This window comes from Plectropomus leopardus, chromosome 16 (assembly GCF_008729295.1).
Source record: "Plectropomus leopardus isolate mb chromosome 16, YSFRI_Pleo_2.0, whole genome shotgun sequence".
Lineage (NCBI taxonomy): Eukaryota > Metazoa > Chordata > Actinopteri > Perciformes > Serranidae > Plectropomus > Plectropomus leopardus.
This window is the reverse complement of record NC_056478.1, coordinates 18,766,322-18,781,992: the sequence shown is the minus strand read 5'-3', so window position 1 is coordinate 18,781,992 and position 15,671 is coordinate 18,766,322. Positions and strand designations below refer to the sequence as shown.

The 15,671-nt window shown below is 38.9% G+C and overlaps 1 protein-coding gene across 1 annotated transcript in view; it reads right to left on the bottom strand.

Moving 5' to 3' along the window:
• lama2 (laminin, alpha 2) overlaps positions 1–15,671 on the bottom strand; it is a 198,697-nt gene that overhangs the window by 145,509 nt on the left and 37,517 nt on the right. Inside the window, exon 14 of the mRNA XM_042503943.1 lies at positions 13,414–13,578. Within this exon, the coding sequence (XP_042359877.1) occupies positions 13,414–13,578 (165 nt within the window). The remainder of the gene's footprint in view (positions 1–13,413; positions 13,579–15,671) is intronic.

Here is a 15,671-nt window from a genome sequence, read left to right as displayed (position 1 = left end):
CTGCGCAGTGTAAGACTAGCTTGTGTTTCACTTTCGTCTGTGGCGTGCAGAGTTTTACTGCACACGCAGGAGAGCAGAGGCGTGTCTAAGAAGTGGCCTGGGGTGGCACAAGCAGGAGCCACTCCATTATAATTGGCTATCTGCCCAGTCAATTTTAAATGTTTGACAAGTAAGATTAATGTTTGTGTATAGGTGCAATTCGGTCTTAAACTAAACAATAAGCAGGAATGTAAGACACTCTAATGTTAGTAGGTAAGGGTAGTGGAAAAAATGTTAAATTAAAGCACTGCCAACGCATTTGCATGCAGCAGCACTCGTACTTCATGCCATATCCGCATATGTTATTGCTCAACTTTGGCCACTTTTGGACTGTTTAACAGCTCAGATATTAACCGAGTCCATGGTCATGATCATGGATTTTCATTGTTGTCTTTTTGTTCTCTGTTTTGATTGTGTTTACTTGTTTATTATTTTTATTGGATTATGCCCTGTACCAAAAATGGCCCCTTTAGGGACATTAAAGTCTTCTGAGTCTAAGTCTAAGCTCAAGCTAACTGGGCGGAGGTTGAAGTGACTTTTCACTGAGAGTAGAGCGGCTCCAGGTACGGCAGCAACAGAAAGTTTGCTGATCCATCAAGGAGTCAGAGCGGTCCAGGATAACATCCCAGCGCAAAAAGGATCAAATGCAGGTAGCGTCTGACTGGAGAGGTTTCGATGCTACTTGGCTGAGTAGATTTTAAGATTGTACTGATTGGACTCTTAATGGCCTGTCTTCCTCTTACTAACGTACACTCCTTTACATACTTTGAGATGCTTGGTCAGAGGTCTTCTTGTCTGTTCCAGAGGCCTGGGTGAAAACTATAGTGGGCCTGAGCGTTTTCAGTCAGGGCCTTGAGATTCTGGAACAATCTGTCCAAGGATATTAGGTCAGCAGAGTGAGTGATCTCCTTCATAAAACGTGCTTTTATCCGAGAGCCTTTCCTGATTTTACTTGAGTCTTAATTTCCTTTAAACTGCCTTTGATTTCCTCAGTTTTAAAATACCAAATTGTTTTCCAGTGCAAAAGTTTGTGCATCACAGGTTCTGCTGCATTTAGAGGGTTTTTTGTGTGTGCTGCAATCCAAATGTCCTCAAATTGACCTAAAATATCTCTGAAAAGAAATGAATATACTGATAAACATTTTAGTATCATACATGTTAGAATCTTCTTTGCTATTATTAATAAGTAAGAGTGAACAAAAAGTGGACACACGGAAAGAAGAGCAAAAGAAACACACAAAATAAGGGTAAAATAAGAGGGAAGGAAAGGAGCGAGTAGAGGAAATGAGGGAGATAAAGTTATGAGATTGAATTTGGTGCCGATGCTAAGGAGTGGGTTTGGCGAGAAGAGGTGTGAAAATGAGTCACTGTCGACCTCGGTCCTCCTCCAGGGTTTCCACCAGAGCCCTGATGTAATATGACTTTCCCAAACTTTAAATAACCAAGTCAGAGCATTTTAATGAACTACAAGTGTTAGTCCATCCTGACTTTAATACTGTTGTTATTCTAAAAAGGTCACACTTCTGCTATGGTTTGACTTCCTGCATAGAAAATAATTTCATCGAAAAAAATGTGTGAAACAAATTGGAAAATATATCCTGGCATGTTCTTGTAAAGACAGACTTTTTTTATTTACTTCTACAGCGTTTCCTCACATCCAAAGAGAATTGGTTGATTTTTTTGGGTACATATACTTTTATAGCATATGCCAAAACAGCTGTTAGGACGTTGGTGAAGATAATAAAAGACTTACATGTCCAGTATTCCCTCTAAACAACATGTTTACTGACACCGTGGAAACCTCAGTAATACCCCTTTTTCACCAAAATTAGCGTGTTTACTTAGACTGTTTGAACACAGGTAAACCAGCTAAAAAATTATCAGTAGACCAGAGCTGTGTACACAGCTCTGCATTTGACTCAGGTGTGAATGCCGATTATAAACTTTACAATTGCATTAAAAAGCCAGATGTTAGTGGGTTTTAGCGAGGTTTTTCTGCAATTGGAAAGGGGATTATCCTGAGCTCTCCAACGTCTGTTCACACAATGACACAACAGAAACTCTGAAAAAGAATATTACCAGTATCATTAAAAAACTATTTAAAACAACTGACCGAACCATCCCACCTCACGGTCCATTTAGTAGCTGTCCTGGAGCTTCCGATCATTGAGTCTGCCCAGTTATCATGACATTGGAGATGATCAAATCTCCATTTTACTCTTTGGTATTTTAAGGACTTCTCTATGGTTAGGAATGAGGAAGATTTTATTTATAAAAATGCAATTATCAATTTTTCTTATTGGTGTGATTTTTTATTATCGATTCCATTACTGATTCCTGATCAATTTGTGGAAAACCTGCAGGCCTACATAAGCTGCATTCAACCTTTCTTCAGCCATTTTCCCTCCCTGTGCAGAAAGCATGAAAGGGGAAGCTGACTGGTGATTCACGCTGGGCTGAGATCTAGCTGTAACAACAACCTGTCCATCATCATCTAAAATGAAAAGAACATTTGCACATAATTTGTTTTTATTGAAGTTTTCTATAAGGACAGAAAAAGAAAAAATCTGCTGAGCCTTTTTGTAAAGTGCCAATGTTATTCTAACAGAGTATTTACTCTTGGTAATGGACTAATATTTGGTTTCAGAAGTAGTAGAGCTTAGATCATCAAATACATTGCTTTACTGAAATTCACGCCCACATTGCATAGAAAAAGATGTTTCAGTATATTGTTGGTGTTTCCACTCATAGTGTAAAGTGTCATTTTACAGACATTACAAGCAGCTTTGGTGTCATCTTTCCTTCAGAAAGGGAGCCACAGCTAGTTCCCAGCAGCGTAGACACAAAAGTTTGACGTCACTGTTTTGCGATACATAACTTTTGGAAATAGATACTTTTAGATAAAAAGACAATTGTCAACTGGAACTGGTTCTCAATTTCCATCCCTTCTCATAGCTTAAAAGTTGAGTCTCAAATGTTGTTCTTTTGACACAAAGTATCAAAGACAATTCCTTAAATTGTGCAGAAAAAAAGAAAATGTCCAATCTACTACGGAGGATCATGTAATGATTGAAAGATTTAGTCAACAAAACAGACCTTGGGGTGAGACTGTAACGCTGTTTCCATGGACAAAAATGAACAATGAAGCTCTTCATTTCATGTATTTGTACATCTACACGTAAAATTGTCGGTTAATCTCTCAACAGTATCCCCTCAGGTTTCCTCATAATTAGTTGTCTTCTCACGATAAATAAGTTATCTGTATGAATGTTTCCTCTTCATCTTGATAATTAATTTCCTGATCTCATACACTGCTGAAACTGTATAAGAAAAGTACAGCAACTACAGTGAAACACATTACCAATTGTAGGGAGTAATGGCATCACTTAAATCGAAAGCTATTAGTATGCAACCTTCTTTTGTGCAGACCACATGCTAGTTTCTTCAGAGAAATGAGTTTGCCAATCTACATTTGCACGCCTGTTTGCTGTCAATTCTTGGGAGTACAAAAGCAACCGACGCTCTCTTCAGGAGATTGGGCAGAGAGAGGGGGGGACAAAGGAAATCATCCTTCAGGAAATGAAAACCAGATTGTCACAAAAGCTTCAGAAAACAAACTCCCTTAAAATGACACACACAAACATACATGCAGGCATACACAAGAACACACACAAATACCCAGCGAAACAAAGACATACACACACACAGAATCTTAGAAATATAAACACACAGAAACTAACCTGGGTCGCCTCTTTGATGCCTGTGGTTGTATGCAATTGGAATCGGGACTTTTCACTCTGTTTATCTACCGGTTACACACACAGATGCACACACGGACACACTGTTGTTGTGTCTAGCAGTAGGGTCAGATTGGCTCCAGATGGACCAATAGATGGTGGTGTGCTGAACAACATAAAACCAAACTGACCTTCTGCGTGTGTGTGTATGTGTGTGTATGTTGGCGCAGAGCAGAGAAAGTCCTTGTCTAAAAGCAGCAAAACCAAAAGTCCAGTCTTCGCTATTAGCACTGGGGCATGTCCGAACACTGCCTTGTTTAGTTTTATGTCTTCAAGGAAAGCTTCTGTGCAGAATAATTTTGTTGCATTATGCCTGTTAGTGTGAGAGGGGTGCTATATCCTTGAGGCTTTCAAATTTATTCCTGGTGTAAAGGGATACTAGCTGGTTTGTCTGTTATTCTGCAATTAAATGATTGTTATAAATGGCTATAAGCATCATGGACGCGGGTGTGCTACACCTATTTCTAGGTTCAGAAGGCAATTACCAGGACAAGAAAAGGCTGTTTACATTTATTCTTAGGTAGTGACCTCTTACGACTGAAATAATTATGAAGAGAACAAAGAAGAATGTCAGGTTATGTAAGGTTAAGATCTTGAAAGTCCACAACTGTGTATATACTAGATGGACGTCATGACAGCTGCCCGAATGTGAAGCCAAAACACGCTGATCGCCCCCTGGTGTCTGGCTGCATTACAGCTCATAAAGCCTGTTCCCTCCATGTTAGTTAATGGGACCTGGGCCAAACAAAAAAAAAACCCCACACACCAAATCAATTTTTCCCAAAGATGGATTCTGTCATTTAAGGTAAAACTTATTGCCCTAATTTATGTTGTGTACTGTGTCCATGGGGTTATTTGCTACCCATGGCATCAGAGAACGCTCTTTGAAATAAGTTGGAGATGGCAATGATCAATAATGTAATGCAATGTGAAAGTTCCCAGGATGGTGGGGGTGTTTGTTTAGATGTGTTTACCCACCAAGGTCTTATAATGATAGTCCTGGGCCCAATTTCTTTAAAATGATCAATTGAAAGATTTTCTCTCATTTTACTTCAAATATCACTTAACAAAGAACATTAGTGTTCATAATAAAAACATAGACTTAAAAAAGAAACAAACAACAAAAAGTGAAAAATGTAAAACATTTTAAATAAAACACTTATGGGATCTTCACGCAGGTTCTTGAGCTTCTAAAGATGCTTTTTGCCTCATTTAAGCCTCCTACTTTGACTATTTTTAAGAGTATTCTAAATTAAAATGCTTTTGAGAGACACCTCTTAAGTTTCTGAAGTTTTGTAAAACAGATGATACAATCATCCCAGTCTGATTATGTTTCTGGGACACAAGGCCCTCTTAACTTTTAACTGTCATTTGAGCAGAAATGACAACTACAGCAGATACATGGTCTGAAGTGAAACTTCTTTTCTTACGTGGTGGTTTTTAGGTGGTTGGTTGTTCATTTATTTGGTATGTCTCCAGTTTTCATGGACTGGGAGAATGTTTTGGCAGCTGTGAGACTGTTCTGCTTGCACGCTGAAGAGGAAGCTTACTTTCTCTGGACACAACGCCTCCAGATGAAGCCTGGGCCTTTTGTTGTTTGCAGAGTGTTTGGTTAGGGGTCATTTAGGGGGTATGAACCCTGAGTGGGTGCTGGCAGATAGGAATGAGGCGGATCAGTTGTCAGCTGGTCGTTTGAGGTGCTCTGCATGAGGTTTGTACTCAGATGAAGGTTTTGAATTACAGGTGGTCACTTGATGAGGTATTTTCTCTGTACTGGCTTAAGGGGAAGGTGTTGGCAAGGGCTGATGATGTTCTTGATTAAGCTCATACACATGTACACAAGTGTGCATGTACAGTATGCACATATGTATGCACATGGATTTATTCTCCGTTATGGACTTAGGTTGAGGTTTGGGTCAAGATGATTTAATTACGATTAGGTAAAACAACAGGCCCAGGCTATAGTCTGAATTTTTTTGTACATATGGTTTAGATAACGGAGGTTTCCTTCCATTCCTTCCGTGCTGCAGTACAAAGAGCACAGAAATTTGTATATGTCTCTGGCACTTTCAAAAAACAAAGAAAAGAAGGACGCAAGATTGTTGAATTTTGAGTTGGCTGTGTTCAGGACTATGACATGATAATTATCACTGCCGGTGGCAGAGGAGAGAAGGTTAGATGCACTGTAACTCTGTGCGCACATCTCATCCAGGACAATGACTAAGAGCAGCTCGCTCATTTGCTTCAAGCCTCTTAGAGACGATCAATTATCGCTCTGCACTCCCACGGCTCGCTGACTCTTGAAAGTCAACTCCAGCATCTTGCTGTGCATCAGACATGAAGTAACAAACACTGGCAAAATGACACCCTTTATTCTGACAGAATGACCACGTGCCAGCCCACCTCTGAGGCTGCGATCAGACTTGGCATCATAGATCCATGCTGATTCTGGGATTGTAAACTAGGGATGTCAGCGTTAATCGTTAAGTGGTTACCTGCTGAGTATATATTTGACTAGCCAGTACGTCTGTCTGTAGGATAATTTTGCTACATTTTAATTTACTGTACTGCACATTGCACATCCCCCAGGTCAGGTGGGAGTCACTTCTCATTCAACGATTACCGCTGGTAACGCTTATCCCAAACCATGGTGGCGGGATGGCATTGATATGGGAACACTGTGCCCATCCTTAGGTCTCCCTCCAGGAGAGTGAGTGAGCAAATTCATTTGGAGCCACAAACAGTGTTTAGCATTGTTAAGTACACAGAGGGAGGGAGAGAGAGAGAAAGAGAGACCGCACCATAAGGGGAAGAAGTGGTGAATTTACAGCTCAAAGCAAGTTAATAGGATATTGACGATTGTTGAAATCTAGTGTTTGCAAAAAATGTTGTACATTTGCGATAGGTCAACAGTGCCCTCAGCTATATACATGAATGCCGCTGTCACACTGAATGTCCCGCTGGCTGAGCCCGTGAAACTTTAAAACTTTATATGAAAAACAAAACAAATTGGCAAATATTCATATCAAACAGCCAAATCTGATTCAACTGGTATAATTCTGAGTCCGATACAGCCCTAGCAATTTTCTGAGACAGTTATCGTACCGTGAAAGTTTCATACCACTGCAACCCTAACAGGCAGAGGGCACTTTGTTTTCAACACGGCATGATGGCTGTCTGTCAGCAAAGCATACAGAAAATAAAACAAAATGCATGAAAAATCATGAAAAATTTCACCACCTTTAAATGGGTAGGACTTTGGGATGTGGCGTTAAAGCTCATTGAGTCAGTAGTGAACCAGGCCCAAAGGATAGGCCTCTTGCATTTGACATATTATGTTGCTTCTTTTTTTTCTTAAAAATTGACAGATTAATAACCAGTTAATGGTGTGTGGCTAACAAAAGCAAATTCAGCCAAAACTGATATCCCTGTGAAAACACAACACCTTTAGCCTCTTTTAGCCTCCACTCCTAAAGCAGATTAGATTCGTCAGGAAATTATATTAATTGCTTCACAGCTGAGTGGAAGCTTTATGGCACAAAACTGTATTTTCTAAACTATGCTATTATGTGATTACCTCACACTTTGAAAGTAATTAAGAGCTATTAGCAACATGTATGCTATTTCATGCTAGAAAGCAGTAATGTTTACATGAAAAATCTTAATATCATCATCTTAATATCAAGGCACATGCACTACACGGTATTTTATTTTTTGACATTAACTGTGTTGTTACAATAAACACAGTGAATCAGGACTGCAATGACCATTTATGTTGTATTACTGTAATTGAAAACCAGGTGTAATGATTTTTTCTTTTTACGAGCCGCAGGATTGCTGTGTGGAGCTTGTGCACACACTTTCCAGGAATACAAATGTGTGTGACACCAAATTATTTGCTTGATGAAAACTGGAACAAATCCACTGTGATTGATGTAAAGGCACTTTTTCAGCCATGTAAGTGAAAAAAAGACGAGTGAGAGAAGAAAGTGAGAAAATGGGAGGGGAAATCCATCTCATGCAATCAAGACCAGATTAGGAGTGGCATGATACACAAACTCCTCTACACACATTTTTCTCTCTCATAAGTCACAGCTCAGCTGCTCGGTAAAAGCTGATGTTCCTCTTGTGTATTTGGTAGAAAGAAGGAAAATTTCTTTCCACAGAAATATTTTACAGAAACTCTTTTGAGACAGGTTTCATTCATCACAACTTTTAGGTGTCAACCTCTATAACCAAGGTGAAACTGGAGCATTTTTCTAAACACTTTTCCGCCTGAGGTTTGCTCCAGTAGCAAGCTTTTCCTCTTAAAGGATTATTACTTTGTATTACTTCTTCTTCACAGGACAATATAGAAGACAAGGCAGATAAGAGAAATGGTTCAAGAAAGTTGTAGAAGGTAGCAGCAGAGTTGGAGAAGGAGTTAGGATGAAATGTAACACAAGCTGAGCTGTGTGTTTGTGTGCGTCTGTCAAGTTTCAACATATTCTGAGTGTTATTTCATCAGCTGTCTGCAAAGGATGCGTCTCCTGTTTCCATGTTCATCCATCACCCCCTATATCTTCCTGCTTAAACCTCCCAGAACTCTCTCTCTCTCTATCTGTCACTCTTTTTTTCTCCAAATGATGAGCATTTCTTGTTTTTGAGCATTTTTTTCTAGCTGCAAATCTGTAAGTAAATCTAGGTACAAGATACAAGGAGGTTAGGATTTGACTGCTATTGAATGCTGACAAAGTCGCTGATAGCTGATATTTCCTTTACAAATTTAACACCTTAACTTCTGACTAATGTACTGCTCAGAAATTTTCCAAAGTTAAAAAATACTGCAAATTTTCTCAGACTCTTCCTGTATATAGTAGCTCTATACACTTTTACGACAATTAGACACTAATGTTCACTATCAATGAAATTTAAACTGATAAGAGTTTGGAGCGAATGTTGCTTTAAAATTACTACATCATTTTCAGACAAACTACTGCACACTGTTTAACCTGCAAAAGAAATCAATACATTGTGACGTCTGGGAAACTAGACCTGGGAAAACTGATGAAGATTTAGTTACCAAAACATTGCAGATAATAATACAAGTTAGACAGAGTTTCTCTGCAAACTGTGTCATGCTGGTCTTTCTTTCACACCCCTGTTTTGAAATAAACGCGCTGAGTGGTCTTTTGTTCTGAACTTTACAATAAGGAAGGAAAAGAGGCACGGCTGGGGCCAATTGTGCCATTTTGTTTCTTTGCATCAAAATAGGATTTTTTCAAAGTTTTTTCATCAGTGTCGGACTTGTTCAACACCGTAAACTCAGCCTCCCTCAGTCATTCCCTCAACCCCCATCTTGAAAAGGTCAATGTTGCAATATCTGCACATATCCTGTTGATACCCAGTTCTTTCATAAGGGTTAAAAGGAGGTGTGTTTCTCCTTCAAAACAGAAGTGTGGACTTTTCTTTTGGACATCTCTACCCCCCAGCCTTCAACACTGTTGGTGAGTTGGCTTGTGGACAGTGTTGTCATGGCAATGCACAGAGCCAAATGTAAACAGACAAGATGCCAAAAGGTGTCAAAAGCATGCTCCAAAAACCCAAATTATATCAGAATTGTCCAAATCATAATCAGAAAAAGCTACATTTGGAATAAAGCCTAACTCTGAATACTAAATTGGAATATGCTGTTTAAAGGACTCATAGTCATGTTTGGAATATGAGAGTTCATTGAAACATAGTCAAGGTAAACATAAAACATTGACTAGAGCTGCTTAAATGAAAGTCTGAAGCAGTGTTAAAAAGTACAAGTCTTAAACATGCATAGCACCTCATTAAAATAATACTACACTCCCATACTTGCAACATTATGAGTTTATATTTGGCTCTTCAGGCTAAACCCCATTTATCTACACTCCACTGCCAAATAAACTGGGAACATTGCAGAAATATTATTTTAAACAGAGCACGCTTTAATGATAGTAATGGCTATTCTTATAAATGAGCAGTCCCTGGACCTACACAGGCGATAAAATACCCAATGAGCATCAGTGGAAGATGCTTCTGGACCAATGAGCATCCACAGAGTGCACTAAAGGGCCAATGAGCATCTTTTGGCATTAATGATACAGGAGGTCATGCATGAGAATTAAGAATGTTATCACACACAGTTATACTCTTATACATCCACTGCTAGCTTGTCATTACACACACAGCCTGTTACTTCCAATGATACACGCTAACATGACAGACCACAGTGTGTGTGTGTGTGTGTGTGTGTGTGTGTGTGTGTGTGTGTGTGTGTGTATGTGAGAGAGAGTCACATAGTCAAGTCACATAACATCTATCTCTCTAACATGATCAGAGATTGAAGCAAAGAATCGCTTTTTCATACAGTACTCGCACACTGCTCCTAGCTATTACACAAACACACACACGCGCGCGCATGCATACACACACACACACACACGCACACAGTGGTAATTTGTTTGTTTCCCATGTTTGGAGGCATTCGGTTCTGCTCTGCTGTCCCTAATGCCTCCAAAACACATCATTATCTGACTTATATAGGCCTGGGAGTGTGTGAGAGTCTCTGTGTGTGCAAGCTCTGTGTTTGAATATGTGTTTCTGTTTTTGTGTGTGTGTGTGTGTGTGTGTGTGTGCGTGTGTGAGCGCTAAGAGAAAAACAGTTGATTATCGAGTTCAACAGGCGAAACACTGTTTACCCTGAGAGACACAAAGCGAGCGAGAGAGATACAGAAAGAGAGACCGAAGAAAGCTTGGGGGAAGTGGAGGGAGATGATTTAGGAACAGGGAGGTGAAAAATGGGAGTCCTGGAGAGATGGAGTGAGAGTCAGAGAAGCAGACCAATGAAAAGAAGCGGGGATGGAGGGATGGTTAGAGGGAGGGAGGGATAGAGGATCAGACAAAGAAGTGAGATGACAAGCTAGGCCTGCAGGGTGCAAAGTAATGAAATTCTGTGGTATATTCCTCTAAGCCATGACACCCAGACAAACATCACAGTCAGACTGTTGTTGTAGTTGGGCAACAACTCGACTTCAGAAACATGGACTGCAGCTATTTGCCAGCTGGAGTGATAAAGTCTAATCGCAGCCACAGAAAACCGCAGCGCAAATTCAAACAGTCGACATTAGCGGGCGCAGATACAGAGGAGCGGGGCTGGGAGGGAGGTGAACATCCCAGCAGGATACTTTCTCACCAGACTTACATCCAGGGGATATACTTTTAGGTTATAAACTGGATCTGTTTATAAATTCAAGCCTGTCCTAATGATGTAGCTGCATGTCAGCTTTTTCATGTCTGCCTGTCACTATAGTCATTAGACTGTGAAACAGTGAAGGCTGTTAATGTTGTGATGTCAACAGTCAGTTCGTGGTGACTGATAAAAAAACATCATGCTTGATTTATTAAAAAAAAATAATAATAATGCAGCTATTTGCACCTGATTATTATGTTGCTCAAGAAACTAAATTGTATTATGTAGATCAAGCAAGACTAGTTTTTTGCAATTTCTGAAAGTTTCAAAATAATTGTTTGAAAACACACATGGTTGATTATATAATTACACCTCCAGTGTCTTTTAAGATATTTTTAACATTTGGGATTAAAAATGCTGCTGTACTGACAATGTTCTTGAGTTTTGTTATCAAAACACTGATATCATGTTAATGATACACACATGACAATACCAGCACCTCTTAAATCATTTCCATTTCTTTCCGTTCTCACTTTGTCTCCCTGACTGAACGCCATCTGGTTGTTTTTCACTATCCCTCAAGTGTAATTGCTCCTTTTGTGTGCTTTTATAGAGTTGTGGCTACAGATTCTCTCCACCTACATAAACTTGTATTTTGAGTTTAATTCATCTGGCAAAAAAGAGACAAAATGCACAATACACAAAGTTAAAGATGAATTTGACTGATAGTGGGTTTTTTTTTTTTTTTAATTTTCTTTAGATAAGATAAACTAAGCTAAGACTTTATAATCCCACAATAGGGAAGTTCACTGGTTACAGCAGCAAGAGTTAGAGGCAACAGAAAAAAGTAAAAAAGTGATTGAGTGATAAATAAGGATAAAAATATGGAAACAAGTTAGATGAAACTAAAATAAAAAATACAACCTATGTACACAATATATGTGTGTGCACCTTTCACTTATACAGATACTGTATTTAATTATGCTACAAACATTTACATCTGCTCAGATTATTTTTTTTCTGTGAACCTGAAAGTACTCAGACAGCCAGATCACACATTAGATTGCACCTTTGTGTATTCAGGTTGGAACAACAAAAAATAAGAATGCACAACTGAGTTATTATTGTGACCCTGACTGGTTTGACTGTCCATGCAACGCACTCTAAATAATAGAAAAACTTTCCTCTCTCACCATTTCTGCAGCTCTTTAAGGTATACTATGCCAGGAAAAAAAAACAATGTATAGGCAATAAAGTAATCCCTCTAAATGATCACTTATGACCCTCTAGAAGTGCATGGTGGTGTATTTATCTGCAGAAACTCTGCCCTCTGCCTGGATTTTCTAATTTCCCTCTTATTTTGCTGTGTTTGGGATATGTATGGGCACACAGAGGCAAGGTAAGGTCAGGACTTTATTAAAAAATAGTGACCAGGAGCCGGTTGCACCCACTGATCTTAACTACAACTGGGTTTAACAGCTAAGTTGCTCTTAGTTAAGACCAGTCTTTCGAATGGACTTCAGGTCAGTTGCACTAATCAAATTTAAGCCTAGTCTCAACTACACCTGGTCACAGTGATGCACGTTCACGTGCATGCCCAGCAACTACGGCTGTGGCTGAGCAGCGCATGCATTTGCTTGACCAGTCTGGTATAATACAGCACAAAGTCTCTGAAAGCATTTTATGTCTGAGAAGATTATTGTTTCTGAGACCATCGGAGAGCTGTTATTATTCAGCTCTATGGTTATTTTTGAAGCAGCATTTTGTGACTGTTAGACAATCTTTCTAATATTGTCTAATATCATACTTAACATCCTGCATTTAGAGTATTTTTATCCAGTGCACCGACAGCATTTTCTTTAAGCACTTAACATTAAACAGATTTTTTTGCATGTATTTTTTTAAACTCAAAAGAAATACTGTAAGTGCTTGTCATTTCTTCACGAAGCACAGACAAAATCACAGGCACAAATAATTGAGAGGTTAATGTAATATGCCGTGTGTCCTCATATTCTCTAGTTGTCAGCGTGGGTATCAACTGTAGAAAATGCTACACATGAAAAAAACTGTGAGAGTAAAATTAGCCCAGTAAAATAAGAATCCATCCTTGATTACTGAGCCTTGAACTCGCACAATTACTAACATTAACACATGGGAGCTGTCGAGTACAGTACAACAGCTAATAACCACTGAAAGTTTGGTAAGGAAGGAACGGCTTGCTTGGTGCTAACCATTTCTGTAAACAGGAAAGCATTATTGTCTGACAGCAAATATTTGCCCATATCCATTTTCTGATCTGGAGAAAATGAGGTTGGGATTTTGATTGCAGAGTGTATAAAAACATACATTAATAAATACAAATGTGTGTCTGTATCTAACCTTGTTTCCAAGGTATAGTCCAGGTGCGTTCCAGTAGTAGGCAGAGCCAAGATCGTTTACAACGTCTGAGTGTCGGACGCTGAGATATGGAGGTGTCTGTCTGTGAACGGACCACACTCTTCCTCCTGTTTCTCCAAGCAGGTGCCAGCCTGTGAGAGTCGTCTCCTACAAAACACGATTAAAGAAAAAGTTAAAGATAACCTGTGTGTGCAGCTGTTAAAAATTCAACATCCAGAAATTGTTAATTGTAATATCATAAAATTACATAAAGCTCAGATTATTCTGTGAAGAGGTTTGGGCAAGATTGGACTCTTTTTGTGTTGCAGCAAAGTGTAACGTGCCCCTCATTTTCACTACAAATACAGCAATCGGAAGAACAATTTACATAAATGTTTGAAATGATTTCAGTGTCATTTGAAAAAGTACATTCAGAGAATTTTGACCAAAACTGACTCAGGCTTACTTAAAGATTTAAATGAATTATTATCCCTGAAAACTGGAATGTGGAGGCTCATACACAGCTTTAAAAAATTTTTTGGACAGGTGTATAGGAGGAAAACATCCATAAAATGCGAAAATGAGAGAATTCCCGCACACTATCTGATTACTTGCAAAAACACCTTATGAAGTCAACAACGTTTCCTTTGAATTCATTAGACCTGATGTGGGTCTGATGACGAAAATGTTGTTCACTTAATAAAGTTTTTTGTGAGTAATTGGACAGTGTGGGAAAAGAATTGTTACCCAGACCATAATGTGTGCTTATTGTCAGCAGGTCACTCACATGTGACCGCAAACATGTTAAAGCCAGTCAACAGTCATGTTCAACCGGATGGACTTTATAATCTGACAAGCTTTACTCATGATGCCCAGCTGGTGGTCATGCTTTAACGCTGCCTGCTGTGTAATAACAGTATGGCTGTTTTTCGGGAGATGTGCCCTTCCACTATCTTTATTCCTCCTGTTCTATAACTCAACTTGACATCTCTTGGCTTTTGAACTTCATGTGTCAAAAATCACCTTCTCGCCTTCGGACCTCTGCTCATATGAGCAAAGACATCCTCAAAAAAACTTAAACAGGCTTGACTGTCTGCTGAGGTAGAACAGACTAATGGCTCTCCAGCACATGGATAAAGTTCAGCTTACTGATATACTCATAAACTAGTTTTAACAGATATTCATAACACCTAAATTCATAATTCCAGTATGTGATTTTTATGGCCTAGGAAGGTTCAATAAATATTTGTAAACACAAGCAACTTTCTCTCAAAGCCAGAGACAAGAGAGGTAAGTCTCAAGCTTGTGATGTCATCACGTATAAGGGCTTAGACCAGAGGAATAACATTTAGGATTTTTTTAAAAATGGCAAAGTTCTCCTTTAACATTATGAATCCAACTGGTTGGGCTCTGGTCTAATGTTTGATTCAGAATAAAAGCTGTAGTTGGTTTATAATTAACTTTTTTTTTCAAATTTCCTAAAACTGTCACTATATCCTGACAATAGTACATAAGACAGATGATGTGAAAAAAAAAATCCTAAATAATCAATAATTCTCGGATTGCTTCTAATGGCATTACCACACGTAAATGAAGAACCAGTCAGAGCTGAGGAGTCTCTAACGCAGCTGCCATGTTGAAAACAATCGAGCCAAAACTCAGCATCTCCCAACCAACCTTCTCATTGTACAACTAAACAGTACACTCAAATACATTTCTGAAAAAAACTGAGGTGAGAAACAGGCAAATGCGGTAATAGAATTTTGATTGATCTTTTATCAGTGATGCCTAGTTCGACAGTGTGACCGCAGTTCACAGAGCGATTGACGTGGTTGACAGCTGTGTTACAAACTTGTCAACCTTCAACTCTTGGTGTTATTTTCCTTCAGCTGTGTTGGATTCGAGAACTTGCGATAAGAAGCAGTGCCAGGAGGAGGAACATGTTGTTGTTTCAGATTATCTGTCTCATGTTCTACTGTGTGGATCTACTGACAGTTTCAGCAAACATGACAAAAGTTATTTTTTATAAAAGTTACCAACTGTAGCTTCAAAAGCAAAGTGTCAGGTAGTTATGTAATCAGATTCTATAAACCTGCACTTAAATCCACCTTATTCTGAAGCTACACAAATAAAAATGAACTGATGACAAATATTACAAATATTTACATCTATGACAGTATTTTGTTTTGTCAGTGACAACATACCGTAAGCATTCTTAAAATACTACATTTTAGGATATTTTGAGGTCCTACTCAATCGAA